General features: G+C 51.1%; 5 protein-coding genes across 7 annotated transcripts; 4 read left to right on the top strand and 1 right to left on the bottom strand.

The window, feature by feature from the left end:
- The first annotated feature begins 12 nt into the window (after positions 1 to 12).
- LOC117646513 (dynactin subunit 2) lies at positions 13 to 2,447 on the top strand. The gene is made up of 9 exons (XM_034387522.1): positions 13 to 261; positions 471 to 542; positions 661 to 800; positions 883 to 994; positions 1,089 to 1,249; positions 1,320 to 1,548; positions 1,631 to 1,819; positions 1,898 to 2,000; positions 2,092 to 2,447. Exons 1-9 carry the CDS (start codon positions 40 to 42, stop codon positions 2,271 to 2,273), a joined length of 1,410 nt encoding a protein of 469 aa, XP_034243413.1. The 5' UTR covers positions 13 to 39; the 3' UTR covers positions 2,274 to 2,447.
- On the bottom strand, positions 2,383 to 4,966 carry LOC117646515 (general transcription factor IIH subunit 2). Of its 2 annotated transcripts, none has more exons than XM_034387524.1 (8): positions 4,820 to 4,966; positions 4,165 to 4,238; positions 3,885 to 4,086; positions 3,672 to 3,800; positions 3,425 to 3,598; positions 3,034 to 3,311; positions 2,700 to 2,958; positions 2,383 to 2,622 (listed from the first exon to the last, which is right to left on the bottom strand). In XM_034387524.1, exons 2-8 carry the CDS (start codon positions 4,221 to 4,223, stop codon positions 2,512 to 2,514), a joined length of 1,212 nt encoding a protein of 403 aa, XP_034243415.1. In that variant the 5' UTR covers positions 4,224 to 4,238; positions 4,820 to 4,966; the 3' UTR covers positions 2,383 to 2,511. The 2 variants fall into 2 exon arrangements, with proteins under 2 accessions (XP_034243415.1, XP_034243414.1); XM_034387523.1 differs by lacking the exon at positions 4,820 to 4,966 and adding an exon at positions 4,448 to 4,606.
- LOC117646511 lies at positions 4,745 to 11,930 on the top strand. 2 transcript variants are annotated; one of them, XM_034387519.1, is made up of 10 exons: positions 4,745 to 4,902; positions 5,367 to 5,620; positions 5,815 to 8,574; positions 8,654 to 8,770; positions 8,915 to 9,048; positions 9,226 to 9,474; positions 9,591 to 9,653; positions 9,809 to 10,000; positions 10,084 to 10,373; positions 10,472 to 11,930. In XM_034387519.1, exons 1-10 carry the CDS (start codon positions 4,898 to 4,900, stop codon positions 10,548 to 10,550), a joined length of 4,143 nt encoding a protein of 1,380 aa, XP_034243410.1. In that variant the 5' UTR covers positions 4,745 to 4,897; the 3' UTR covers positions 10,551 to 11,930. The 2 variants fall into 2 exon arrangements, with proteins under 2 accessions (XP_034243410.1, XP_034243411.1); XM_034387520.1 differs by having other exon boundaries at positions 4,883 to 5,020.
- Positions 11,931 to 14,237: 2,307 nt separating this feature from the next.
- On the top strand, positions 14,238 to 16,869 carry LOC117646512. Its single transcript, XM_034387521.1, has 7 exons — positions 14,238 to 14,553; positions 14,641 to 14,781; positions 14,938 to 15,014; positions 15,104 to 15,970; positions 16,242 to 16,346; positions 16,442 to 16,626; positions 16,716 to 16,869. Exons 1-7 carry the CDS (start codon positions 14,391 to 14,393, stop codon positions 16,807 to 16,809), a joined length of 1,632 nt encoding a protein of 543 aa, XP_034243412.1. The 5' UTR covers positions 14,238 to 14,390; the 3' UTR covers positions 16,810 to 16,869.
- An 8,285-nt stretch (positions 16,870 to 25,154) lies between these two features.
- On the top strand, positions 25,155 to 26,115 carry LOC117646286 (mucin-7-like). The gene has a single exon (XM_034387129.1). The coding sequence runs from the start codon at positions 25,189 to 25,191 to the stop codon at positions 26,113 to 26,115; it is 927 nt and encodes a 308-aa protein (XP_034243020.1). The 5' UTR covers positions 25,155 to 25,188.
- The last annotated feature ends 1,146 nt before the right edge of the window (positions 26,116 to 27,261 follow it).

The raw sequence follows: 27,261 nt of genomic DNA, 5'->3' as shown, positions 1-27,261 counted from the left end.
GCTGTTTAATTTGACAAAAATGCCTAGTCTGTATTTCTTATGGAGCTCTTAGTCCGTCTAAATCTAACAAACCAAACAAATTGCTCAAAAAAACTTAATTACGAAAATAAAAAACAATTCCTAGGCGTACCACCAGCTTGCTTATTGGCAGTGTTTACCCTCACAGGTGTCACTTTTGCTCTTGATTTGTCGTTTTCGAAAACGTTTACGTTTAATTCGCTTCAGATGGCTGACCCCAAGTACGCGAATTTGCCCGGCATTGTAAGTATTTTTAAGGAAGTGTGCTTAACTGAGAAATGTATTGAAAAGTAATGGGTGCCAGACATCCCTTAACCTTGCCTGTTGATATGAATGTATTCTGCAAAACTTAAGAACTACCTTAAACACTTTTTATGACATTCGCACATTAGATCTATGAGCCTGTCCTTTATTAATGAATCACATTTCTTTCTTGCGTTTTTTTTCTGCAGGCTTATGATCAACCTGATGTTTATGAGACTGGCGATTTGCCTGAGGCTGACCAGAACGAGGATACTTTTGAGGTTTGTGTCCCAATTCATCTCCTAACTGTTATTTCACGTCTCCTTTTCTTCCCCCATCTATTAATGTCACATAGAACTAGGTGCATCTGCTTTGAAGTCCATGACTTCTCATTTTCAGGAGGAGAACGAATGTATTGAGAGGCTGCACTTAAGTGCATCTGAATCGTTCCTCAAGTTCAAGGACAAGCAATTGTCTGGGAGCGGTGTTGACTTTTCTGATCGACTGAAGAAAGTTCCCAATCGTGGCTATGATGCCAGGTGTGTTTTGACAAGTCAAGTTTTCTGGGTTAGCCTGCCTTGCCTTACTTCCTGGTGCATTATTAGATCAACTTTATTTCAGATCTGGCATATGGGAATTGGTCGCTGAAGGAGAAAAAGAAACATTATTGCAGAAATACCAACGCTTGCAATGTGAAATGAAAGAATTTGTGGAAGAAGTAGCTGCATTGAAGGTATGTTCGCTGTAGACTTAATAAAAGATTGCTCTGCAAATTTACTACTATATTATGCTGAGTATTTGCTACTGTAATGGTCTTATGCTTGCAGGATGTGGCCAAAGGAGAAGATAAAGGAGATGCTGCTGGTTACAAAGCATTGGCTTCAAACATTGAGCGGGCTCAGAAACAGCTGTCTGAGTTCCGATTGGAAGAAACTCTGGGACCAGAATTGCTTTCTTCTCTGAAAGATCCAGAAACAGCTCAGATCAAGTAGGTAAAAATCTTCTATCAATTTTTAGTTTTCTGTTGGTGTTCCTACCATCATTTTCTTTCTGTTTAGAAAACTTTTTGCTCACTTTGAAACATACAAGCAGAAAAGTGTCAAACCTTCAGACACAGCTACGAAACAGAAAGCCACTGCTCAACCATCCACTGGCGAAGATGGCTTGTTATATCAATTGCGCTACCGCCCTGAACAAAGTCAACTCCAGCAAGCATCCCGAGTAGCTGAGCTGGAGCAACGATTAAACAAATTGGAGAGTATTCTTGGCACTTCAAATGAAAACATGGTGAGTATTGACCAGCTGAAGCATGTGTGTGCTGTTTTCCTTTCTCTTTCTGCCATCCCTATAATTATCTTTCCGTTTGCAGGCTCGTTTGGGATCTACTTTGCAAAATCAAAGCATCTCCTCATTTGTGCAAAACTTAGAGAGTCGAATTTCCCTTCTGGATCAAGCACAAATTGACAGTGTAGATGCTAGATTATCTGGGTTGGTAACCAAAATGGACAGCATTGCTGAAAAAGTTAATGGCCAGTCAGACCCAGAGAAAGATGCCAAGGTATATTATTGTGTTGAATGTTTCCATCAAGATTCTTACATTAAATGTAGTTAGAGCTATAAAACTTGTTTCTTGTAGGTTACTGAGCTGTATGAGCTGGTCAAAAAGACTGAAGCTGTTTCAAGTGTGCTACCTCAAACTGTCAAGAGACTAACTGCTTTGGAATCTCTCCATCGTGAAGGTTTGTTATCATGGCAAAAGCCTAGTCACTTGCAATGTTTAAAATATTTTTTGTCCTGATGTCGGACTTTGTTCTGGTTTTTATTTTTCAGCAAGCAACTTCTCATCATCTCTATCAAAACTGGAAGCGTTCCAGTTGAAATTGGCTGCAAGTTTGCAAGGCAATGAGAAGCTGCTACAGTCAGTTGAGAAAGGTTTTGCAGAAAATGTTGAAACTATCAAGAAGAATATGAGTGGACTTGACCAAAGGTTGGCTGTACTATCTAAGAAGTAACAAGAAAATTAAGAGATGTAATAATTGCAATGAACTGTAAACTAAATTTTATTATTATTATTTATCTCTTAGTGGTTGTTGTTACTTCAAGTAAAATAGAATTCTCTTGTACTGCTTATTATCGTGTTGTTTTATATTTTTAATCATGAATAATATCAATTTGCTTACTATTTACAGTGGTGTTTTATTGTGTTTCCTGTTTTTCCAAAATAGTAATGATTGATGTAAAAAATTGTAATCAATGATTTTTAGCACTGCTGGTACAACCTGGACAGCTGTGTAAAGTATCATGGACGAAAATATCACAGTCTAAACAGAAAATCTGGGAGCATGCACCACATTTATAAGCCTGAAACAAAAAGATAGCGCCATTAAAATAGATTAAGGAATCAAATTTACAACAACCACTAGATAATAATCACATACATGTTTATCTAGCTCCACAAATTTTCGACGACATCCAAAGCACCTGGGCTGTTGATTTTCTTTTGCGTCGATCTCCAAAAAGTTGTCCACAGGGAACAAATGGTGGTACGAACGTGCCAAGTGTGGAGCGGAAACCAGTGTGAGACCACATGCCCGACATTCAACAGGCAGCTCACAATATTTGCTTCCACACTGTGGACAGAGATGTCCCGCTGCTCCTAGTTTAGTAGAGTCCACTTTGCTTTCAACATCCAAGTGACTGCAACAGCAATTTAAAGTATTACAATGGTTGAAGGTATCAGCATCACATGAGACAGTGATAATGCGTACAGACCACATGCAAAATGACATTGGGTTATTGGAGGAAGCACTTGAGGCATCGGAGGATTCAGTGCCGTTGCTGTGATGAGGGAAGCCCATCCTTACTAGAGAACAATCTTGAGTACGAGCGGCTGGAGGAGGCTCCACTTGCTGGAGTAACAGGTCGCGGAAATGACAGTCATCAAGAATGACAGAATACAGGCCTCCTGTCTCCTTGCTGAGCTGACGACACACCTTCACTTCAGCAGCCAAGCCAATGACTGAGCAGCGGACTCCCTCAGCTTTCAACTTCTAAACAAGCAGGTTAAAAGAGGAGATTAATTCAGAACAAGAATAATGTTTCATAAACCAACAACCAATGGAGAAAAGTATATTATTTTAAGCAAGCAAACTAGTAGCTGCACCTGAATGGTTACATTGATGTCATGTGGATCACAAGTGGTGAGTGATCCCATGACAACAAGTACTTCTCTGCTGGCATGCCCAGGTAATAGACGCAGGGAACTCAAGGCTAACTCTAGAGAATTCTGAAGGGAGGGTTCCCCAGCACATGGACCTTGAGATATTTGCTTTATTATCTGCAACAAAAAATTAGTTCAATGAAAAATTTGTCCTCAAAATATAGTTGATAACAAAATTAAAACAACTCACATCAACATGTTTCCGTCCATTTCCTGCTAACTCACAAACAAGTTCAGCTCGCTTATTACGGGTTACTATGATGCCCATCTGACTGATGGGATTTTGATCAAAGTATTCCTCGACAAAACCTTCCAAAAGCTGCAAGAAAGGGATTAAACGGTTCATTAACTTGACCTTTAAAAGTCTGAATGGAAACAAGAAAAAATGAGCTTTGAGGTTTACCTTTGCTGTGCACAGTTGGCGAGTTGGTTTTAAATCCTGATCTGTCATTGCTTCTGAGGAATCCAAAATTATGTACAAGTGTCTCATCATACCCAGACGTGTATTGGGGCGGCGCTCCGCTTGTCGTTTTCTTTTAGCTCTTTGAATGATTTCTGCCACAGAGGCCTCCAACATACCATCATCATCCTCCTTGATTGCCTCCCTAGAATAGTAAAAAGGGGGAATCAAAAACCATAGACACAGAGTATTTAGACATGACGTACCAAACCACGACACAAACCATGTCTTCTCATAACCCGTCTCCCAACGATACTCGTTCCCGTCCTCTTCATCTGCCATCTTGCAGCTAGAGATCTGAAATTTAAGGACAAGTTGATAAATGGAAACTACATTTCAATCATAGTGTAACAAGCATAATAAAAGGGGTATGGTGAAACATGAAACTCATAACCCAAACAAAGAATCTTCAATTTTCAAAGATAAACAATTTGCAGCTAAAATATGTACGAATATTTTAGAATTTTCGAAATTAACTAGATGTGCATGACAGTTAACTGGTTTACCTTCTGTAGAGGAGATAGCACTCAACTAATTTTCAAAATTTAATTTGTTTCCCCGGCTTTTCTCCTGTTGTCTGTCGTCTGCTCTGCTCCGCACCCTCACCCTGTGAATAATGAAACAACACCAGCGCCGCAAATGGCAGGGTTTGCGGAGCCCTGGGGGCATCGCCATCCGCGGCTGAAGCTGAAATAGGTGAAGGCTACAAGAGGGCGCAGGAAAACATAGCAACCACCCCACCCCACCCCACCCCAGCCCTGCCCCCCTCTCCCATCGCGCGCGCTGTTGCTTCTGCTTCTGCTTGTCTACCTCTGCTGTTTTTGTGTGTTATTGTGTCTAGTCGCGACGCAGCACGCATTTCGCTCCCTTTCTCTTACCTTTGACCGTCGTGCCTGTCCGTCCCGTTGTTCTCCGACATCGTTTCTTCGTCACACCTTTGCCCGTGTTCTGCTCTCATGAGGTGAATCTGTCTTTTGCCAAATCCAATCCTTTCTGTTTTGTTATCATCGCCGTCACGTCCCGTACTTTCCGTATGGCTATGGCCCCGAGGTCGTGCAGCCAGACGGTAGTAAACTCGGGTGAGTCCGAATGTGTGTGCAGCCTGGAAAAGTCACAATCTTGGTTATCTTGACTCGCTCGTTACAAATTTTTCTGTGTTATGTACGGTCGTGTTGTGTTCCTTCCTGGGCTTAAACATTCGTTTTGTCAAGAATTTTTTGCCATCTTGTTGTGTTTGTGTTATATTCATGTTTTGAACCTTCTCATTGGCTGGGGAGAGTTGTGTCTTTATGGTACAAAGCACAAAACTTTGACTTTCCAGGGCTTGCATGCCTTTGGTCTGACACTTGTCACCCTTCCTTATGGTGTCTAGGAGAGAGATATTTTGGGTACAGACTTTCAAACTTCAAACCTCATTCTTTTCAGATACGAGAGTTTTTGTACTTCCAAAGTGGTTCCATTAGAAGCAATCATGAGTCGAAGTGGCCCCGTTGGATCCTTGGGCGGTGGTGGTTGGGCAGGAGCCTCTCCAACTGTACCGAACCCAGACGGCTCCTTTATGGACAATTCCAAAGAAAGCAAGAGAAGGGACAAAGTTCTAGCAGACATGTATGAAATGTTCCTGGATTCAGTTGAGCCTGAAGTTATTCAATCTGTTGTTCATTCTTGTGGATTTAATCGTGAGTATTTGCACTATCATCTAGTAACTTTTTATGAACCAATTTTTGACCTTTTGAATTGAATAGAATAAAATGTTTAGAGAATTGTTGTTAGACCCCATTTGGTGTAGTTTAGAAAGTTGTCCGTGTCTCAGAATTTAAGAGGCCTGTATAGATAATTTTGTTGAATTTGCCTTTTGTATTTCCCATTCCAGACAAGAAATCCATGGATGCACTTTTAGATATTTGTGGGACAAAGAATGCTCCCACAGGTGTGCAGTCTGCTCAGAAACCAAGTAAACCTGCCCTAAATGGGACTTCACCAGCTTCTGCAATTCGGTCACATGCTGCATTCTCAGGAAACAACAGAAGTCCAGTCCCGGAAACACCAAGAAGTAACTCAAGTTCAGGTGCAATACCACGAAAACCTTTGACAAATAGTTTACCTATGGAAAGGCCTGTGAAAAATGTGCAGCCTGTTGCCACAGACAAGATGAGAAAAGTGAGGTGGTATATTGAGAACGGAAAACGCATCATGATTTTAATGCGTGGCTGCCCAGGTTCTGGGAAGTCATATCTGGCTCAAGGTCTTGTTCTTTCTTACGGGGGAAAACCAAAGGATTATGTCTTCTCAACAGATGACTATTTTATGAAGAGGAATGGTTATGATTTTCATCCTGCGCAATTATCTGAAGCTCATCAGTGGAACCAGACAAGAGTTCTGAAGAAAGTACGAGAAGGTTTAAGTCCTGTTATTGTTGACAATACAAATACTCAGTTATGGGAGATGACATTATATGCCAGTATGGCAGTCAACTATGGATATCTGATTGAAATACTTGAGCCAGACACACCTTGGTTCTCCAAATTAAATGAGCTTTTTAAGCGCAATAAACATGGAGTTCCAAGAGAAAACTTAAGAAACATGTTAGATCGCTATGAATCTGGCATATCTGTTGATGACCTCATAAAATCTACTGGAGCAAATTATTCTAGACCTCCACCTCAACCAGCTGAACATTGTCTGGTTTCGCCCATGGCAGTGGGAGCTCCTAGTCTAGTCCCCTTGAAGAATGCCAATCCTGAACAGAGGATTAATAAAAAGGAGACAACTTTACTTGCAGAATTAAAAGATACAAACCTGACATCACAAGTCAATTCCAAATCATTGACTGGTGGTGAAGGGTTTTATTTTGGACAAAATGCTAACAGCAGTTTAAATTTTTATACCTTGGGAAGTAAACAAGGAAACAATTCTTCACCTCCAGATGCTTTTAACCTGTTACTCAATTCTAATTCAAGAGGCTCAGATATATTTAGTAGAGATTTTAAACCAGGATTAGAATCTATTACTGGAGGCAAAGAATTGGGTATTAATGAAAAACTAGCAGTTAGCTCCAGTAAAATGTTTCCTATGAATGATACATCAGATTTTTTACTGCCGTTTTCGCAAATTCCAAAACGAAATGAGGAGTCCAGTAGTGGTTTTTCAGTGTCAGTAGAAAAGAATAATATTGCAGCAGTTACTAGTGAACAAAGTGATAGAAAAAATCCGTCCTTGCAAGACTCTCTGTACTCCAAAGATACAACAACCAGTGTTGCTTTTGTTCAAGATGGTGAAGATAAAGAAGATAAAATTCTGTTAAATTCGGTTGTGCAATCTAATGCTAATGCCAGCAGTGATAATTCTTCCAGCATTTCTTCTTTAGCACCACTGGATGTTTTATTGAAAGAAACTCCAGTCAGTTGCCCTGTTGATTTGATGGGATCTGCTGATGCTCAAGAAACAAAGAGTTCAATGAAAACTCAACCTCTTATTTCTACAGCAAGCTGGATTGGAATGGCTGATTGGAATGTTGGTGTTGACAAGAATGAAAGTAATGATGTCATTCAGCAAAATCCTTTACCAAAGCCACCTCGTTCATTTAATATGAAAAATATTCAGGATTATTGCCAGTCTGTCAAGGATTTGAATGCTGCATCTCCAATTGAATCAACTGGCTGGGCACATTGTGACGATAATTTAATATCCTGGCAGCCCATTGACAAAATCCAACAAGGGTTAATTTATAAAGAAGAATCAGCAGGCCCACAGAGTCTATTAGACAACTCTCAACGTTCTAGATTTGTTAAAGTTGATGTTCAAGACAAGGAAACAAACACCCATCATGCTGACTTTTGTACCCTAAGTCAAGTTTCTTCTAATGGTGCAGTAGATGGTGTTGTTGTTTTAAATACCTATGATAGAGACATCAACAAAGGAAGAACAGTCCATGATTTTAAAATTCCTCTTAAATTAAAACTCGATAAAGGAACTGTAACTGAAAATGATTTTGAAATGGAACTAAAAACAGAGAGTAAGCAGGAGAAGATAAAGGAGCTGTCACGTCTGTTCCCAAATAAATCAACCGCCAGCCTCAAAGAATTTTTAAAACAATGTAATTGGGACGTTAACTATGTGTCTAATCTTCTCCTTGATGAGACTGACAATGATGCTCTCTGTACCTCATTTGTAGGTGATGATAGTATTGATTCAGATTCCGATGTAGAACCCTCAACACAGGAACCTCCTGAGGAAAACCTTGCGGTAACTGAAACTATTATTTGTAATGAACCCAATGATGATCAAAATACATCAAATGCCATAGAAGAAGCTGAGGAAGTGAAAAGGCATATAGAGTCAAGTATTGACTTTAGTGAAAGGAGCTATTCCCCTCATCTTCTGGCAATTAAAAATTTCCGAAGAGGCCTAAGGGAAGGTGCAATTCCGAAGTCCACTTCACCTGTCTCTGAAGATCCTTTTGTCATACCCCAAGGTCTTTCAGATGAATGTAACGAGCCAACTCCAGAACCATCTCAATCTCCTTCTGAAAGTAGTGATGGAGATGAATCAAATGAGACATTAGAGTTTATTGTAGGTCAGGACTTTGTTCAGCAATTGGCAGATAAATTTGGAGGGTCTTGTAATGTTGGAAGTAAGTACCTCAATCAAGGGAGATAGTTCGTTTCAACAAGTTCAAAATTGATTGACTTATTTCAAATTTGTTGTTGTAGATGTTTCACCGCTTGTCAAATTTCCTATCAGTCTTGCTCGTCAAATTCATGATATTATATTTGCTTCAAATGAAGAAGAGGATGGTGATTTTGCAATGAAGCTGCAATGTGAGGAAGGTAAGGTTTAGCATTTCTTTTAATTGTTTTCTTAATTCACGTGACGGTTACTACAGTAATTATTTATAGTTTATGAGGGACCATGTGGTTTTTTTTTTTTTTTTCAAAGATTCTATTGAATGTCTTTTCTTACACTTATATTAGATGAAAGATTAGCACGACAACTGTATGACGAAATGATGAGCTCTCATGCTAAACAACGGGCTGACACGTCACCTCCTCAACTGAGAGAAATCATGGACATGGAGCTAGCACAAGCCATTTACAAAGCAGACGTCGTAAGTTCTGGTTTATTCTCTCATTTTCATGATTTGTCTCCAAAAGGCCTTTCTCTCCCTCATCATTTGAACTAGCTCAATAAACCATTTACATCCCTGGAAAATCTTATACTCTCAAGAACCTTTAGTATTCTGTCTGGAAAGTATTCTTAGAATTTTGTTTTTTTTTTCGGACAGGATTCATTATCAAGAAACACTCCAGAAACAGCAGCAAATATTCTTGCTAAACGCCTTCTTGAGGAGAACTATAGCAATATTGACAAAAGAACACTTCATGATATTTATGTGTCATGTAATTACTCTTTTGAAGACACCGTTAAAACTCTTCAAGAAGCTCTTTCATCTGATGGCCAAGTATTTGGTGTAAAAGGAACAGCTGAAAGAGAGCAAGAACTTATAAGAAGAGCTCAACAAGCAAGTATGCAAGTGAGTTCTTTAAATATGTTACTTGTTAGTGTTAATAAGATTCCTCTTTTTTTTTTGTTATGAATGTGTTTGCTGTTGACATATTAAAAGTGAACTAAAGATATCTTATCTTAAAGGGAACAGTCCAAGGAGCTGCTTCTGTCGATGTGTTTAGTGACGGCAGTCTGTCACGAAAAGAGGTATGATTATAGAAATAATAAACTTGATTAGTGTATATTTTTCACCACATTCTTTTCTGGAGAGGCTTACATTAGCATTGTCACAAACTATGTAGTTTAAAGTTCTTACTGTACTTGTTCATTCATTTTCATTCACATTCATTTTGATTTTACAGAGAGGATGCCAAAGGATTGAAGACTCCATTGAAAATGATAATCCATGGGATCTTTCTGATCCGAAAGCATATTACAATAAATATAGGGCTAAGGCGGATGAATATTTAAAGGAACGTGATGAAATGTACCGAAAGGCTAGTGAAGCCTTCAAACGACAACAGAGATCTGTTGCAGCTTATTATGCAAAACTGGTTGGTTTTGTAACTTATGGTTTAATGTGTGTTGTGCTTAAACAACTTGATCTTTTCAAATCTTTTCTTCTCTTTGGTTTTAGGGTGAGTTAAATGGGAAGAAATACCAGAATGCAAGTGCGATGGCTGCTGCATCCCTAGCTGCTGCCCAAGCTGATTCCCAAAGCGACACCCTTGATTTGCACAACTTCAAAGTTGCTGAGGCCGTTATAGTCTTTGACTTGTTCATAGATTTTCGGATTAGATTATTATCTGAACGTGGCGCTTCACAAGAGTGTCTCAGTATCATTACAGGAAGAGGTTCCCACAGCGTCAATGGGAAACCTCGCATAAAGCCAGCTATTATCAATCGTGCTAAGAAACGTAACCTGAGGTAAATTCTGTTCTTCAGGCATTTCTACATCTAATCAAAGTAATTAAATTAATAAATTCTTTTTCAGTCTCTTATTGCCCTCTTTCTTGTTTTTATAGATGTCAAACATTGCAGAATCCAGGTGTCGTCAGAGTCTGGGCTTCATCTGATTCCAAGCCTTCCCACGAAATAGACTAAATAGACGTTTATTAAATGCACCTCCATCTTAACATAATCTTCAAAGCATTACCTTGTATAAAGGTTAATTGTGGTTGTCAATTGTGGTTGCATTCATATTTCAGTGTGTCACTGTTAATTTCTAAATGTATAGCTTAAAAATTGTTGTTTAAATTCTTCATTTTTGCCCTATTTCTTTCTAATAAAATCTCAATCATGTTATGCCTCATTCTGCTGTGCTGAACTGCAAAATTAGGCTGTGACTACTGCTAGTATAGTTTATGTGTATCTTCTCTATGATGAGATTTGAAAAAATATTGTGCAGTACCTTTGCGCAACTGTAGCTAAATTCTGTGCGATTGTTGGGACTGCAGTAACGTTTAGGAGTGGACTATCAACTTAAGACTTGTAAATGTAGCTACTCAATGTTTTTAAGTCATAGTGAAGTTTTATCTTGCAAAATCAAATCATAGTATAAAATATTATTTTTTTAATTTTTTATATATTGTTGTATGAACTGATTTTATGCTCAAGTTTGTCTTCTCTGTGGGTTATGTTACCATATATTACTATAAGCAAGATTTTGCTCAATTTCTTATACTTCATACTTTTTTTTATATAGTTGCTTCTTTGTGGGAGGAATGCCATGCTAGAGTGAGGTAGCTGTAGGTAAGATTTACTGTATTTTAATCAGTGTTTTTCATTGAATTGACAATCTGTTGACGCACTTTCATCATGACCCCAGCGTGCTTCCCCCAGCGTGCTTCCGCCAGCGCCCTACCCTCAACACCCTTTCCCAACGCTTCATCGCGCTTCATCCCTAGCGAGTCCAGCGCGTTTTGCGTGCAAGCCCCCGAGCACGCAACTGCTTCAGTTCATCCCTTTTAAAAGTTAAAAGTAGCAAATTAATTCAATTAAGTAATTACAACTAGGGTTGTTCAGGTGAAATCGTACCTCATGGGAATATTCTTATTGTTTGTTCAATGTTAACTCTCTTTCAATTGAGGCGAGACACTTTCTGTGTTAGTTACGTATCCATTTTACGAAATTGATTGGTTGCCTGCATATCCTCCATATTTGAAAATAGCCAGTTAAATTTGAAGTATTATATTTTTAATTTAGTTAGATGCTATTTTTCCTTTTTAATAACAAGTAATTGGCGACTTCCAAGGAAATTTAGCCTTAACCACATTTCCCCACTCTTATACAATGACAAACTCAGTGTTTTCTGATTCTCGGGTTCGAGAAAACATGTTCTTGTACTTAAAGGTGAGGATGCAACAGGGTATTTTTCTTAGTGCCATAATTAAGTTAAGCATGAAGGTGGTCATCAATGCCTGTATTCCATTGCATTCTTTTTTTTATGTGACAACTTAATAAATTTATGAGGTTTTTGTCAAATTGTAGTGATTTATTCATACACAGCTCATGAAAGAGACATATTTCATTCCAAGCAAACACCTTATCTCATTACTTTCCCTACAAATCGAACACTATACACGCGCGTCACTAGAAAATATGCCAGACAGCACGCTGCGAGGCACGTGAAGCCCAGAGCACCGAGAAGCACTTGCACTCCCAACTCCGAGCCCGTCCAGCCGAACAGCCACCGCGTGGCGTCGTCCTCCAGCAGGTGGCTGACGAAGCTCGGGGCGGGGAGCACCTGCAACGTCAAAGCAGTGAGCGCTTTGAACGCAGTGTAGGGGACGGGGAGTACTTGGGGAAGAAAGGGCCCGTCGGGCACAGTCACTCTCAAAACAAAGACACCTGTGGGGTACAATCGGTCACAAGAGAATGGGCCCGTCAATATCCCACGCGCGGGTGTCACGATGCTGCCTGGTGCTTGGGGTTGCCCACAGAGGGCCAGCAGCCGGTCGAGGAGGCCAAAACTCTACACGCGTTTTGAGCTCTCAGGTCGATGAACAGGACTCGAACCGAACGTGTGACACCACCAATAGATTCTTCGTTCTGAGAGCGTTCTGAGAGCGGGGTCACACGTTCGGTTCGAGTCCCATTTGGTGACTCTGGAGCTCAAAACGCGTCGAGAGTTTTGGCCGCCTGCTGTGCGACCCTCGTCATCACGTCGGTTCGCGGGGCAGGGCTCACCTGCAGGTCGACCCAGGCGGTGGTCCAAGTCAGGTTGAGGGCGCGCTGCGTGACTGTACACTCCCACTCGCCGGCGTGCTCCGGCCCCACTGCGGCCAGGCGCAGCACGTCGCGGTCGGGCCACGGCTCGGCCGGCACCCTGTACTCGCCCCTGCCCAGCTTCTTCTGGGCGCGGGGCGGCTCGTCCACGCCGCGGCCCACCTGCAGACAGACGGGCGGCCATGCACTTCAGAAGAGGGGTTCACGGCGCGCTCTTTTGCGGACCCATGGGTGCGACAGAGACAGAGCGACGATGACAATGCGACTCGTCAGAAGCATGCTGCAGCGACTCGCACTCGAGTGCACTCGCCTCCGGCACGCCTCTGGTCCACTGGGAACGTTCTGGGGGATAGTTTGAGGGGCGACAGAGGCGCGCCCGAAACGAGGGGACAAACTACTTGACAGTGCAGGGGACAGCGAAAAGCGTCAGAGTATACCTACAGACGGCCGAGGTGAAGCGCAAGCGCGGCCAAGCGCCTGCAGTGCGCGGGGTAGGCAGTGCCGCCGTGGCGCGCTGCAGGCCGGCTGCCTACCCGCCAGGCGCTTGGGGTGCCCTACCATTACCATTGCGGGCTAGGCGGGGCGTGCCGTGCCGCCCGGTCCAACGGCCATCACCTTTGGACTCTGCAGAACCGTGGCGTTCGAGCGAGCGCCCACAACGAGCAATGACTCACTGCAAACCTCGAACGCCGCGGTTGTTCCCCGCGACTGATTCGTCATTCTAAGTGCCACGGCCGCACGCAGCGGACTGATTCCCAAGAGTCGTTTCGCCGCTCTGTCTCTGTCGCACCTGTGGGGCGTCGCGCAGAGGTGCGAGAGAGACAGAGCGACGATTCGTGAGAATCGCTCAGCAGAAGCGCCGGCATTGTGAAGGGCTTATCGCGGAGCGCAGGTCGACGGCGAGCCTCGGGAGGACTCCCCGGACGGACTTCCCCGCGGGCAGGTCGGGCGGCGCCTGCAACAAGCCGACAAACACACGCAGTCTCAATCTTGTCTCATCGGCCGACTCGCAATCGCGAGCATCGCGAGGCTGGCGTGCCGGGAGTGTGTTGCCACGGCAACGGCATCGGCCACTGGCGTGAAGCCGCAACAATGACTATACGACGCACTCTGCAGCCTCTACCTACAGAGGGTCAAAGGACGTCGAAGAACCTCAAAGGACACAAGCGGGAACAATTTTCTGCTACCCAAAGAAAACTTTGGCCGCTCCTTCAATCAGTTTACACCCAAGTCTTAATTTAGTGCGGAAACCGATTTGCTCGCGCGGAACCGACCGCCGCAACCGATGACCGCGTGCGGCGCTTGCGTTATCTGTCAAGGCGTCGGAAGGAGGGGCGGGGCGGCCAGACGGGCCGGACAGAGACGGCGCATGGCGTGGCCATGGCGAGCGCGGCGTGCGGGGAATACGGGGAAAGCTGGCCAATGGCGGCCGCGGCCGGACAGACCGCTCGGGACGGGAATGACTGACTGAGACGCGGTGCTGCGCGTTGGCGGCAAAATGTATTGCCGGTCGGTACCGCCGTCATCGCGCGCTGCTTATCTGCGGCCTGGCTCAAGTGGACTGCGCCGCAGTCGGGCCGGCAGTGTGTCCTGCGCCGCGAGGTGCAGCACGTCGCCTACGCCGCCGACGTCGTTCTCGCCAACAACACCGCCAACGTCGTCCACTCCGCCAACGCCTCCAACACCGCCAACGTCCTCAACGTCGTTCACGCAGTCATGAGACGCCACCGGCGCCCCGCAGCCATGCCGCTGTCGTCCCGCTCGGACCAGGACGACGAGGACGAGGACGACGACTCCGTGGCCCTGGTCCTGGACGCCGACCTGATGGCGCAGCTCAGGACCACGTTCGGCAGCGTGGGGGCTTTCCCGAACAACGCGGGTGTGTGTCGAAATGTGTGGCGCGTTGTTTCACGGCGGCAGGGAAAATAAAAGGAGGAATGATGACGCGACGCTCGTGTGTGCGCAGGTGCATCGGCGGTGGTCCGCGTGCCGACCGCGTTCGCGCGCCAGATGCACTACTACGTCGTGCTGGCGGCGGAGGAGCAGGAGCGGGAGGAGCGCGAGGAACGGGAGCGCGTCGAGCACACCAGGAGGCTGTGCGAGCAAGGTGAGGCGAAGCGGCGCGAGCGCACAGTGGGACAGAAGACCGGTGGAGGCGGCCAATATTCTAGACGCATTTTGAGCTCCAGAGTCTCTTAACAAGGCTCGAAACGAACCTTCACGCAGTCCTTTTGAACGCGACGTCCTGTTCCTCTCTCTCCAGATGAGCAGCTGGCTCTGGAGGTGTACGAGCGGGCGCTCGCGGACCTGGAAGAGCAGCGCGGAGAGCTACGCGACCCTGTACGTTGGTGGTAAGAAGTGCTCACGAAGCACGCCGACCGAGTGCAGGCCTCGCCCCACAGCAACTCACACTCTGCCGCCCCACGCAGACCCCGCCTCGGCCTCAGCAGCCTCAGCCCGTCCCCACTGCTCCGAGCCTCCCGGTCGAGGACTCCGTGGATGACGTTGACTCGACGGACGTGGACCCCGAACTGCTCGACCTCATCTTCTCGTCGAAGCGGATGTCGAATGAGAAGGACATCTCCAAGAGGCTGGACTCCCTCTTCGCGGAGCACGACAAGTTCTTCAACGCTAGCGAGGCGGCCGAACGCGACTATGACATCGTGGCCCTCGTCCTGGAGGCCAGCCGCTTGAAGGCGAGCGGTCAAGGAGGCAGTGAATCAAGCGGGCCTGGCGCCGGGGCCAGTGGTTCAAGCGGGTCTGGAGCTGGGGCTAGTGGTTTAAGCGGGTCTGGTGCCGGGGCCAGTGGTTCAAGCGGGTCTGGTGCCGGGGCCAGTGGTTCAAGTCGGCCCGGATCCGAGGCCAGTGGTTCAAGTCAGCCTGAAGCCGGGGCCAGTGGTTCAAGGGGGCCTGCAGCTGGAGCCAGTGGTTCAAGCGAGTCTGCAGCTGGGCCCAGTGGCTCTAGCAGTTCTGGTGCTGGGGCCAGTGGTTCAAGCTGGCTCACAGCGGGCACGAGTAGATCGCGGTCGCGGTCGCGCTCGCGCTCGCGCTCCGTGTCGCCGACACAGAGAGAGAACGCGTTCTTGGGCGAGCTCGGCATCAACCGCCGCAAGTCGCTGGACGAGGACGAGGAGGACGACGAAAATCCATGGGACGCCGCCGACCCGATGGCCGCCTACCAGAGGTACAGGGAGAAGGCCACCATGTTCCGGGTGCGGCGCGACCAGTTCCGCCAGACTGCGCAAGAAATGTTCCAGCAAGGCCGCCGCGACGTGGCGGGCTACTACACCTCCAAGGTAAGCAACACGCACCGACTAGCGCACCACGCTAAAGCGTAGGCTCATGGAGGGAAACAAAATAATATTTTGAACAGTACATGCCAAATGGTAAATATTCTTGGCAGATTTTGTTCACCGTTGTTTTAAGTTAAAACTAAGCTTATTTATTTAACTTTTTAACTATTTATTTAACTTATTTCATTTCTACTTCTTTATTTTGAACTTATTTAATTCTTCATTTTCGCTTATATCACACTTATTCCACGCTAATTTGACATCCACCCTCCAGTCCTGCGAGTGCAACCGGGACTTCCAGAAGAACAACGCCCTGGCCTCGGCGGCGCTGCTCGCCACCATGTCCAACACCGACACCCTGGACCTGCACTTCTTCCGGGTGAGCTCGAGTCGCTTTGCTCCGCGCATCGAGAATTAATGCGCGGCCCCCTGCGTGGCGCTCGAGCCGGATAATCCTTCTCCTCGGGAACTCAGGTGGGCGAGGCGGTGACGGCCTTGGACCTGTTCCTGGACCACCACATCCGGACCCTGGACGAGGCCGACGAGGAGGGCGAGGGAGTGTGGCTGACCATCGTGACGGGGCGGGGCGTGCACAGCCTCAACAACAAGCCCGTGCTCAAGCCCGCCGTGCTGAAGAGAGTGAAGCAGCGGAAGCTACGGTAGGGAAGCGGCGGCGTGAGAGGAAAAGAGAGGGGTGCCGCACGCTCTGCATGTTGTTTTAAAATGGGGTTTCCTTTTGCTTGCGCAGGTTTGCGGAGCCCAAGGGAAACCCTGGCGCCTTACGGGTGTACGTCACCGGGGACTCAGCGCTCAGCCACCAAATCAAGGAACCGCAGCCGTAGGAGATGTACCTTATCACAATCATGTTCATCAATTTTGAAATAAACATTCACGAAAATGTACAGCCTCCGTTAATTTGAATTGCTGGACAGGAATTGCCCCATGATAGGCAAAAATTCTCTTACTGGACCATCGTCGAAATGGCTTCTAACCCTCTGCCCTCTTCACCTGCGACCGGCAACCCTGCCGACACTAGTCCTTGCCTACTGGCTCAGGCAACACCGGTCTGAACTCCACTAAAAACTGACCAAACATGGATTTTGCACCCCATTCCCCGGTAGAGGGAAGACCACAACCACCGAGTAAGTGCGGTAGTCCTGGGCTCGGCCGGTCCCCTCTCGGTGCCCTGGAGGGCAGGGGCGGCTCGCGGCTCGGCTCCGGGCCGGGGTCGACTGCCAGGCGCCCAGGCGGTCACCATAAGCAGGCTGCAGGCTGGCGCAAGGGCTGGCCCAAGGGCTGGCCCAAGGGCTGGCCCAAGGGCTGGCCCAAGGGCTGGCCCAAGGGCTGGCCCAAGGGCTGGCCCAAGGGCTGGCCCAAGGGCTGGCCCAAGGGCTGGCCCAAGGGCTGGCCCAAGGGCTGGCCGGGCCCGGGGGGTGGCGGGGTGGGAGGGCACCGGCGCGGGACCACCAGGACTGCGGGGGCGCTACGCCGCTACGCCACGCCGCAGCGCTCTGCCAGTCTCACGCCAGCCGTGAGTCGCGCGGGTCGGGTCACTCCGCCTCCGCCCCCTGCAAGCCCCCAGGCCTGCGAGCCGAGCGAGGAGCGAGCGCCCCGCCGAGACGCGCCGGAGCCGAGCCGAGCCGATCTCGCGGCGCGCGCCCCGGTGGCGCGGCGTGGCGCGGCGCGGTCCAGTCAGCCCCGTCAGCGCGCCCTCCCGGTCCAGCCTCCAGCCGCCGCCAGCCTGGGCCTCTAGGCCTCTGTAGTCCCGGGGGCCTGGCCGCCACGAGGTCGCCGCCGTCCGCCGTGTCGCGTAAGTCCGGACGGAAGTACACGGCCTCGCCGCCACTGTTTAAAATGCGGGCCGTGCGCGCGGCCCGACCCGGGGGACCCACCAGGGACCAACTCGACGCGCACGCCGCTTGTGACAACAGTCTCGTCGGGCTGCTGGGGCAGTCGGCGGCGTGCCGTCGGCGTCCCTCGTTGACGGGAGAGGACCCCGTGATGAGCTTTGTTTGCCAGCGACGTTTGACGGCAGCCCTTGACGTCCCCGTCGGCCCGCGTCCCCGGGCCCGGAGAAACACGGCAGCCGCCCAGCTTCGTTGCTTTGGCGTTCCCTCCCTCAGGACCACATCAGAATGATTCCGAGAGTCGTTTTCGTCGCTCTGTCTCTCGCGCACCTAGGGGACGCCCCACGGACGCGGGGGAGTCAGAACGACGAAAGCGACTCTCGGAATGAGTCTGCAGGCGCTTCCAGGTGCCTCCAGGCATCGGCACATTGAAACGGCCGGCCGCTGCCCCTGTCACGGACGGCCCCTTAATTGTGTAATTAATGCCGGGGGATTACTCGGGCACGCGGCACCGCGCGGCACCGCGCGGCACACGGGGCCTATTGAGACAGTAATTTTGGGGGAGGACCCGTAAGTGGTGGGCCCGGAAACGCCACCTGCTTCGGCAGGTCAAACCCCGCGAGGAGGGGGAGGGCGTTGGGCTAGCCCCTACCATGCGTAGCAGGCTCTACCACCGCCAATTCATCGCAAAAACGAAAACATCGTCAACAGCAAAAAACAACGTGTCCCTTCGGGACCTGGCGGTCTAAAAATTGGACGCTGGGAATGGACCCGGATTGGTCGGGATTGGTGAAGAGGAGGAGCAACAGGGTCGGTGACGTAGTACGTGGAACACGGGGAGCTCGGAGGGGATGCGATGCAGGCAGGCAGGCATGCCGTATGCGGGGGGGGGGGGGGGGGGCTTTCCAAATGGCGTCCCGTTGCGTTGCGCCCGGTCCGGGGTAGGCCGGGTAGGCCGGGTCTAGGCCAGCGGGCCAGGCAGTAGACTAGGAGGCCGCCGAGCCAACCCTGCCCGTCGTAGAGTCGGCCTGCTGAATAGACCAGCTCCATGAAAGCCACGAGGTTCCTTCCCCCTCCCCCGTCCCCTTTCCGCGGCCGTTTCAAAGGGTTTAGATGCGGGAGTCCTCGCCTCGCAGTCATCGCAGTCCGGCAGCGCGGGACTTATTTCCATCTTGGTCCTGAAGTTCCTCGGAGTCCTGCAGGTCCTGGAGGTCCTGGAGGTCTTGGAGGTCCAGGAGGTCCAGGAGGTCCTGGAGGCCCTCGAAGTCCTGGAGGTCCTGGAGGTCCTAGAGGTCCTGGAGGAAATCAATGCGCGCGCAGTGGCCTTTAAATGTCGCAGCAGCGAGGCCGCTCGGCCTGCCCAGGCCTACACCAGGAGCGGAAACGGATTGCTGGGGGGGATTTGAACACTTATCACCACCGAAGAAGTCAATACGCGAACCTATACTGATTACTGATTCAAATTATTTTTGCCCCAGGCAAGCATACCGCACTGAAACTCGGGCATAAAATGTGTCAGAGTTGAATTTCTTTTTCTGTGAGTGGGTTGAAACTTAGGTACATCAAATTTAGATGTACGAGAAATTTCGAGTGGGTTATAATATCTCTGCACTGGTATAATTTTTCCATCATTTTATTTTCTCCAAGGGTGGCAAAGGTTCGGATTCGTGCGACAAATCCCCCAGGGCGGAGTCTGCAGGCCAGGCGGCGTTCTTTTTGTTTCACACGCTTCCCCGGCCCTTCCCGCCCCCTTTCCTCCAATCCCTCGGCCCTGCGGTGCGGGGGAGGGTGGCCCCGCTGGCCCTGCTCGCCCTGCTCGACGCAGGAGCCCGGACGACCGCTCTTTCAGGACGACGACAAAAGGATTAAAAACTTGAGGCTTGGGGTATCCAAGTCCGCTGCGTGGACCTCACAAGGTTAGCCGGGGTGCGCCACTCAGCGTGCCGCAGTCCCCTCGCACACACAAACGCCAACAGAGATACACACGCACACACACACGAGCGCGCGCGGGCTGAATCCCCTCGTGTACCAGCCTCACTATACACTCACATACACTGCAGCAAGGGGTCATAAAGTGGTGGCGGCGCGGGGTGCCCGTCCCGCACTGGCCCGACCGGCCCGCACGGGGTAGCAGTGGAAGGCCCCCCCCCCCTCCACGGCCCCGGTCCGGACGCGACACTGGCCCAGCAAAACTACTCGTGGCTCGCGGCGGCATTCCGCGCGGCGTGGCGCCGCCGTGCCTGCCCCAGCATGCCCCTGACCCCGGCCTGTATTTTCAAGGCGACCCGCTTCCCCCCCCCCCCGCCCCGCCCCGCCCCGCCCCGCCCCGCCCCGCCCCGCCCCGCCCCGGCCCGGCTAGCCGACTCCCCCCGGAAGGCTGCTCATTGATACAAATGGCGCGGGGATGACGGCCGTCGAACTATATTAGCCCGGGGGACACGACTACGACCACGAGGCACGCCGCCGGCGGGCCGTCGCGCGGGGGAGGGGGAGGGGGGCGTCGCGCCGGTTGGCTTGTAGCCCTTCCCCTCCCCTCCCCTCCCTCTGCCCTCGATTGCCGTCTTCACCTTGGTGGCCACTGGCAGCCACTGGCCGCGAGGACGTCGAGGACGTCGGCGGGACGGCGCGGCGCCACAGAACGAAACCGAACGAAACTAAACTAAACGACGCGGTCCTGGTCCTCCAAGCGGCGGCCCCCGGGAGCCAGGGCAGCCAGGGCCAGCTTTCCACGTGGGGGTTGGGCACAATGGATAACTCGTCTATTATTTATACTCAATTCCCTCATCGCGCCATGGCCATTGCAGCCTGGATATTGCTCGCACACCGGTTTTTTTTCTCCTTCTCCGTCGTCGGCTCCTCCTCCTCCTCCTTCTTTTTGCCGACTTGTTGTCGGATCGGTTGCGTCAGCGGGAATTAATTTTCTCGCATGCATCGTTTCTGATGTTGATGTTGTTGTCGGTGTTGTTGGAGTCACGGGGAATTTTATTAGAGCAGCGCATCGGAGAGGGAAAGCGGCGGCGGCGGCAGGGCAGCAAAAACAGCGACGACAACAACAGCAGCAACAAAACGCAACACACACGCCAGGGCTATTTGGACACAATGCAGCCGCATCTGTATTCTCTTATTTGCGCGGCGCATTATGGATGGAATATTGCCATTTTGCGCACCGCTATTTGAATGTGCGGAGCGGCAACTAGGGTCGCTTTGTGTGGGGGAGGCGGGGCGGGGCGGGGAAGTAAGTGGCGCCACCCCACCCCGCCCCGCCCCGCCCCGCCCCGACAAGTTGCCCTCCTTTGTTTCTCAAGCACCCGGTGAATGAGAATCCACTTGCGCGACCTCAGCGTTTTTCCGGCGCTCAGCCAAGGCAGGCCAAGGAGAGCGGGGAAGTGGCTGGCGCGGCGCGGCGCGGAGTCCCAGGTCCTAGGAGTGGAGTGGCCGCACTCCGCGCCCCGCCCGACGCATCGCTCGGTGCCTCGCAGCGAGGCCGAGCACGCCGCCACGCCGAGGGCGGCACGAGGACGACCTCGATCCGCGCGCGGGGCGAGAGAAGCGAAAATCGCCATCGCCGACATTGTCTACAGCCAATCCCGGATAACCTCGCCACGCTCCGCCGCACTCCTTTTGTGTGTACACTCGCCACGCGCGCCGCGCTGTCGTCGCTGTCGTCGCTCTGTGCTCGGATCGGCCGCCCCGCCAGCTTTGGGCGCTTTCGATGCATTCGGCTTGCTGAGCCGTTATGGCGACACAGGTTTCACCCCCCCCCCCCTCTAGGTCGCCGAATGAATTCGGAATGAATGTCGCGTCGGCCCTGCAGACTGATTCCACTGCACGATCAGTGGGGGGCGGGAGGGGGTTTTCGGCCTCACCCGGGTCGGCACCGTCTGGTCGGGCCATGTAGTGGTCGGTTCGATCGGGATCAAGCCACGCGGGTAATTATACCGAATAGCGGCCCCACCTATTTAGGGGGAAAGTTTGGTATCATTGCATAGGTATTGATGAGTACTGATCGAAACTGCAAGAAATATGCGGCGCTCTTCAAGGATATTGCTATAAATGTTTATTTATGTACAATGTGAGCCAAAAGAACCCAACCGCTCCGGCCGGCTCTAGCTGGGGTTTTCTGGTCACAGCGTCTAAACCTTTGAGTTTAGAGGGGTATAGTAAGCGAGCCGATTGTTCCTTGCACAGAGACCTACAATCGACTCGCTTACTATACCCCTCTAAGTTGAACGGTTTAGACGCTGTGACCAGAAAACCCCCAGCTAGCGCCGGCCAGAGCGGTCGTTTGAGGTTAGGGTGGGATACATAAATAAACATTTATAGAAATATCCTTCAAAAGCGCCGCATATTTCTTGCAGTTTCGAACAGTACTCATCAGCAATGATACCAAACTTTTCCCCTAAATAGGTGGGGCCGCTATTCGGTATAATTACCCGTCTGGCTTGATCCCGATCGAGCCGACCACTAAATGGCCCGACTAGACGGTGCCGACCCGGGTGAGGCCGAAAACCCCCACGCGCCCCCCACTGATCGTGCAGTGGAATCAGTCTGCTGGCGGCCCTGGCGGCCCATGGCCCGGACTGGGTGGATGCTGCAATGGCGCCCCTCCCCCTCGCGGCCGTGTAGTGCCCTTGGCTTGTGGTCCCCGCGGTGGGGCGGCCCGGCGGTCCTCGCCGTGGCCCTGGCGCACAGTGTATGATCTCGAAGCTATCAACTGCTCAGATCCCGCAAATACCACGGAGCCTCCCCCCCCCCTCCCACCGCAGCCGAGCCCCCTTGCAGGCGATTATGGCGCTGTCGCTGGTGTGCACAACTGCTCGTCACGCCGCCACTTGGCGGGGTGGAGGCCTCGGCGGCCTAGGCTCTCGGCCGGGGGAGGCCTGGCCTGGCCTTGCCGGGGGAGGCAGGTAAACCCAGCCAGAGGCCGAGCCTTGAGGCCGAGCCTGAAGCCGGAAGCCGCGCTGTCACGCTGTCAATTCCCCAATCAATCCAGCGGCCGTGTCCGAGGCCGTGTCGCACCACGCAGCGCGCTCCCCTCCCCTCTCCCTCCCTCACCGAGACAGCAGCAGCTGCGCTCCAATTAAATTCGCGTTTTGCAGCGCCGGAGCGAGGCAGACGGGCGACGCGGCACGCAGCGCTTCGCCGCTCCGCCTCTCTCGCACCCCTGCGGAACGCCCCACGCGCGTGCGAGTGAGACACGACCAAGTCGCCGTTCGGAATGAGCCTGCGGAGTTGATTGGCTGGAAGCAGCAGGCCCTGTCTGCGTTCGCCGCGCACGCGACGCGCACGCGACGCGCACGTGTGTGAAACGCACTGCGCGCACTGCGGCCCCAGACGGAGTACGGAGTTCCCCCTCCCCTTCCCCCTGCCGGTGCTTGCTCAAATATTGGCCCGCGTTAACGAGCCAGAAAGGAGACGGGCGAAGAGGTGCTGCCGTGCGGTGCAGGCGGTGCGCCAAAATAAACCGCAATCGTGCCGCAAGTGCGAAACTCGGTCCCATCCAAGGAGGATTTGACCCTATCGGGTCGCTGAAAAATGTGAATGTGGTGAGACATGGATGGCCACACTGCGTCGAATCTGGCTGTGGCCGAAACCCTCCCTCAACGTGCTTGTACTACTCGAATTTGCTGACAACTGCCAAAGTTTGGCACTTTGCACGGTTTTCCACTGGCAACGACTGTACCGCGCACTTGTGCGTCGTTGCGTCCGTGGCTACGTGTTGCGCTTGCCTGCTTGCCTTACCGGTCTGCCGCCGGTCGGGCCTGCCAGCTTGCCAGCTTCCAGGTCCGTCGTTCAGGCGGTAAACTTTCCCAATTTCTCTCGGTGAGGCTGCTGGCTGATACAGACAGAACAGTGCGTCGTCCCTCTGTCTCTCTCTCCCCCTCACGCCCAAACGGCACGCCCAAACGGCACGCCCACGAGTGCAACAGAGCGGTGACTCTCGGAATCAGTCTGCTGACTGGCATACCCGTCACTGCCGACCCAAGCCGGCTGCACCTCCGGGCTGTTTGCGAGTGAGATGTGTCGTTCCCGCACTCATGGGGCCGCTCGGAGGGGTGCAAGTGAGACAGTGCAGCGAAGCACCGGGCTGGCCGCACGCCCAAGCAGCGCGCCAAGCAGCGCGCCAAGCAGGCAGGCAGACAGGCGGGATTAATGACTGCACTGTCCCCACTCACTCACCTCGCAAGGAGGGACAGACCCGCCGCCTTGGCGGGGCCCAGCCAGTAGGGATGGGCACTATATGCAAGCGCATATTTTGCATAATTTCTAAACTTATTTCAAATGGAAAAATTTTGATATGTTTGGAGTCCGGGTGCATTGCCTGTCACATTTATAAATCGCATAATGGTCGCATAATTGGCCATTTACGCATAATGCGCATAATTCACGCATTTTTCTCGCATAATTCACATTTTGAACCCAAAAAGCGCATTTTGCTGTTATAATTGATTCTTGAGATTATTTCTTTTGGTCGGTTATCGTGTTTTTAGAAGTTTTAAAGCAGAAACACAAGTTAAAATTTGAATTTTTCGCGTGGTGCAGGTTGTCAGTGGAGGAGGGTTGGCTGGTTGCGTTCCCACTGATCGAAGTTTTTAATATATTCACAATAAAAAATTTAAACTGTGACCATTTTGGTTTGTTTAAAAATTAACCCTTTTGATGCATTTTGCCCTCTGTTTCAATTTTTGCCCCTTTTTGCATTTTTTGCAGAAAAGAAGGATTTTTTGCGCATAAAAAGCGCATTTTTGGGCCATTTTAGTCGCATAAGTCCCGCATAATACCACAAAATTTTACCGCATAATCAGGTGTTTTTATTTGCATTAAGTGCCCATCCCTACCAGCCAGACCCCCAGCAGGCTAATGGGAGTGAGCAACAGTGTGGCAGCGCGGCAGCGCGGAGCAAGCATAACGACTGGAGCGCGCTCGGTGCGCTGTGCAGCCCTGCGGACTGATACCCAGAGTCGTTTTCGTCGCTCTGTCTCTCTCGCACCTGCACGGGACGCCCCATGAGTGCGAGAGGGACAGAGCGACGAATCAGTGTGCCGCGCGGCCAGACCAGACCGCCCGGGCCGGAGCACCGCGGAGCACTATAACGAGCTGTTGATCCTTGAAAAGGGGGTTGTGTGCGCGGCTGTGCCTTGGCGGCGCACCGACACAGTTTAAACTCCAAGATTGCACTGAGGGACGCGTCGCTGTAAACGAGACGGGAGGCCGAGGGGACTGCTAGCGCTGCTTACGCCGCTTACGCCGCTTACGCCGCTTACGCCGCTTATGCCCCGACCCACCGTGCCTAGCCGTGCCTTTGTGTGTTGCAGATGCGCCACGCCACGCCACGCCGCCCTCCGACACGCCCGGCCTGAGCTGGGCCCTGTGATGACGCCGACCCCTGCCAACGCCATCGTCCTTCTCCTGCTTCCCCTCTTCTTCTCCTCCTCCTTCTCCTCTAGCTCCTCTCCTGCCCCCTTCGCCTCCCCTCCCACCCCGCGGCCTTTCCAGGCTGAAGCTACGCCCGCAGCGGTTACCGAAACGCCGCCATGTCCTTCGGATTCCTGCGGGCTCGCCCCGCCGACGTCCACCCCGTCGACGTCCACCCCGCCGACGCCCACCCCGTCGACACCCACCCCGCCGACGCCCACCCCGTCGACGCCCACCACGGCTACGTCTACCCCGTCGACGCCCGCGTCACCGACGTCTACCCCGTTGACATCCACCGCAACTTCCAATTCGTCGACGACCAACCCAATCGTCCCATTGCCGCGCACTCTATCGACAGAGACACCGTCGACCACCGGACAATCAAAACCAACGCCGTCATCGCGCTCTGGCGTCACGGACACCCCAGCGCCAACATGGAGGGAGATACTGTCCCCGCCCACCACGACCTCGGTGACGTCGCCGGCGACACCAAGGACTACGCCAAGGACGCCGGCGGCGAGGATGATGCTGGGCGTGCCACCGCCCCCGGACGATGAGGACGACGGCGAGGGCACGGACGCGCCCGAGTGGGAGGGCTTCACGGACGACGACGTCCTGGTCGACGACGACAACGCGACCAGGGAGGCGCTGTCCGCGGCCGTGCTGCAGGGCGAGCAGCACGTCAAGCCCAAGCCGGAGAAGCGGTCCGAGGCGCGCGCCAAAGAGGTAAGCGAGACGGTCGGTTTCGATACTAAACACACCTCATTTGCCCCTGAGGTACATAAATACGATTTCATGGGACGCCCAGTTCGCTACTTGTATTCTACTCCCCCCGTTTTTATTCTTGTTTATAAAAAAGTTATTACCTCGGAGGAGCCCCTTTGAAGCCCGAGTTTTTTTTTTTTAGGTTGCAGAGTCCCCAACGAAGCTGTTCCCGGTCCGAGTTTACTTTATGAAAGAGGCAACTCCTCTCCGCTTCGAATTCGAATTCAAATCGTTGCCCCTCTCCCTCTCACCGTTCCACACTGCTCCTTGTTGCAAAATAAGAGGGCGAAATTCCAACGATGCACCAGTGTCGAAGGAGTTGCCAACAAACCTCTAAGGCAGCGGTTCTCAACCTTTCTCGGCTCGCGACCCCAAATTTGTAGCCAAAAATTTCCGCGACCCCCAGGAAAAGTTTCGCGACCCCACGGGACCCCTCCTTTAGCATGCGACTGCGTCTGATCCGAGGCGGGCATTTTGCTCCCTCAACGGGCAATTGGTCTTTGGACCTTCCTTTAGCATGCCTCTGTTACGGAGTGCGATTATCAGTCTTAGTTTGGGAGCAGTATTGTCTCAAAGTTGGCCAAAACGCTCAGAAATGTCTTAAAAAATCATGTTTTGGTTCGATTTTAAGCAGCCACTGCGTCTGATCCGAGGCGGGCATTTTGCTCCCTCAACGGGCAATTGTTCTTTGGACCTTCCTTTAGCATGCCTCTGTTACGGAATGCGATTATCAGTCTTAGTTTGGGAGCAGTATTGTCTCAAAGTTGACCAAAACAGGCACAACGATTTTTCAAAGACATTTCTGAGCGTTTCGGCCAACTTTGAGACAATACTGCTCCCAAACTAAGACTGATAATCACACTCCGTAACAAAGGCATGCTAAAAGAAGGTCCAAAGACCAATTGCCCGTTGAAGGAGGACGAAATACCGCCTCGGGTCAGACGCAGTGGCTGCTTAAAATAGGCCCAAAACACGATTTTTCAAAGACATTTCTGACCGTTTTGGTAAATTTAGAGACAATACTGCTCCCAAACTAAGACTGATAATCACACTCCGTAACAAAGGCATGCTAAAGGACGGTTCAAAGACCAATTGCCGGTTGAGGGAGTAAAATGCCCGCCTCGGATCAGACGCAGTGGCTGCTTAAAATCGGCCCAAAACACAACCCCAGCTACCTCGCCGCGACCCCTTAAAATTTTTTCGCGACCCCACTTGGGGTCGCGACCCTAAGGTTGAGAACCACTGCTCTAAGGCAACTTTTCAAAA

The sequence above is a fragment of the Thrips palmi genome, unplaced genomic scaffold, assembly GCF_012932325.1.
Source record: "Thrips palmi isolate BJ-2018 unplaced genomic scaffold, TpBJ-2018v1 HiC_scaffold_19, whole genome shotgun sequence".
Taxonomy (NCBI): domain Eukaryota; kingdom Metazoa; phylum Arthropoda; class Insecta; order Thysanoptera; family Thripidae; genus Thrips; species Thrips palmi.
The sequence above is the reverse complement of the archived record's forward strand: the minus strand, read 5'-3'. Positions and strand labels throughout refer to the sequence as shown.

Excerpts from the sequence above, each read along its gene's own strand:
- LOC117646513 (XM_034387522.1), top strand. The coding sequence starts at position 40 with ATGGAGCTCTTAGTCCGTCTAAATCTAACAAACCAAACAAATTGCTCA. Across the intron at positions 543-660 it reads AGAACGAGGATACTTTTGAG|GAGGAGAACGAATGTATTGA; the intron begins GTTTGTGTCCCA and ends TCTCATTTTCAG. Across the intron at positions 801-882 it reads AATCGTGGCTATGATGCCAG|ATCTGGCATATGGGAATTGG; the intron begins GTGTGTTTTGAC and ends ACTTTATTTCAG.
- LOC117646286 (XM_034387129.1), top strand. The coding sequence starts at position 25,189 with ATGACGCCGACCCCTGCCAACGCCATCGTCCTTCTCCTGCTTCCCCTC.
- LOC117646512 (XM_034387521.1), top strand. The coding sequence starts at position 14,391 with ATGAGACGCCACCGGCGCCCCGCAGCCATGCCGCTGTCGTCCCGCTCG. Across the intron at positions 14,554-14,640 it reads GGCTTTCCCGAACAACGCGG|GTGCATCGGCGGTGGTCCGC; the intron begins GTGTGTGTCGAA and ends GTGTGTGCGCAG. Across the intron at positions 16,627-16,715 it reads GTGAAGCAGCGGAAGCTACG|GTTTGCGGAGCCCAAGGGAA; the intron begins GTAGGGAAGCGG and ends TTGCTTGCGCAG.
- LOC117646511 (XM_034387519.1), top strand. Across the intron at positions 8,771-8,914 it reads GAAGCTGCAATGTGAGGAAG|ATGAAAGATTAGCACGACAA; the intron begins GTAAGGTTTAGC and ends CACTTATATTAG. Across the intron at positions 10,001-10,083 it reads CAGCTTATTATGCAAAACTG|GGTGAGTTAAATGGGAAGAA; the intron begins GTTGGTTTTGTA and ends CTTTGGTTTTAG.
- LOC117646515 (XM_034387524.1), bottom strand. The coding sequence starts at position 4,223 with ATGGCAGATGAAGAGGACGGGAACGAGTATCGTTGGGAGACGGGTTAT. Across the intron at positions 3,312-3,424 it reads ACATCAATGTAACCATTCAG|AAGTTGAAAGCTGAGGGAGT; the intron begins GTGCAGCTACTA and ends CTGCTTGTTTAG. Across the intron at positions 2,623-2,699 it reads TTGTGGAGCTAGATAAACAT|GCTTATAAATGTGGTGCATG; the intron begins GTATGTGATTAT and ends TTTTTGTTTCAG.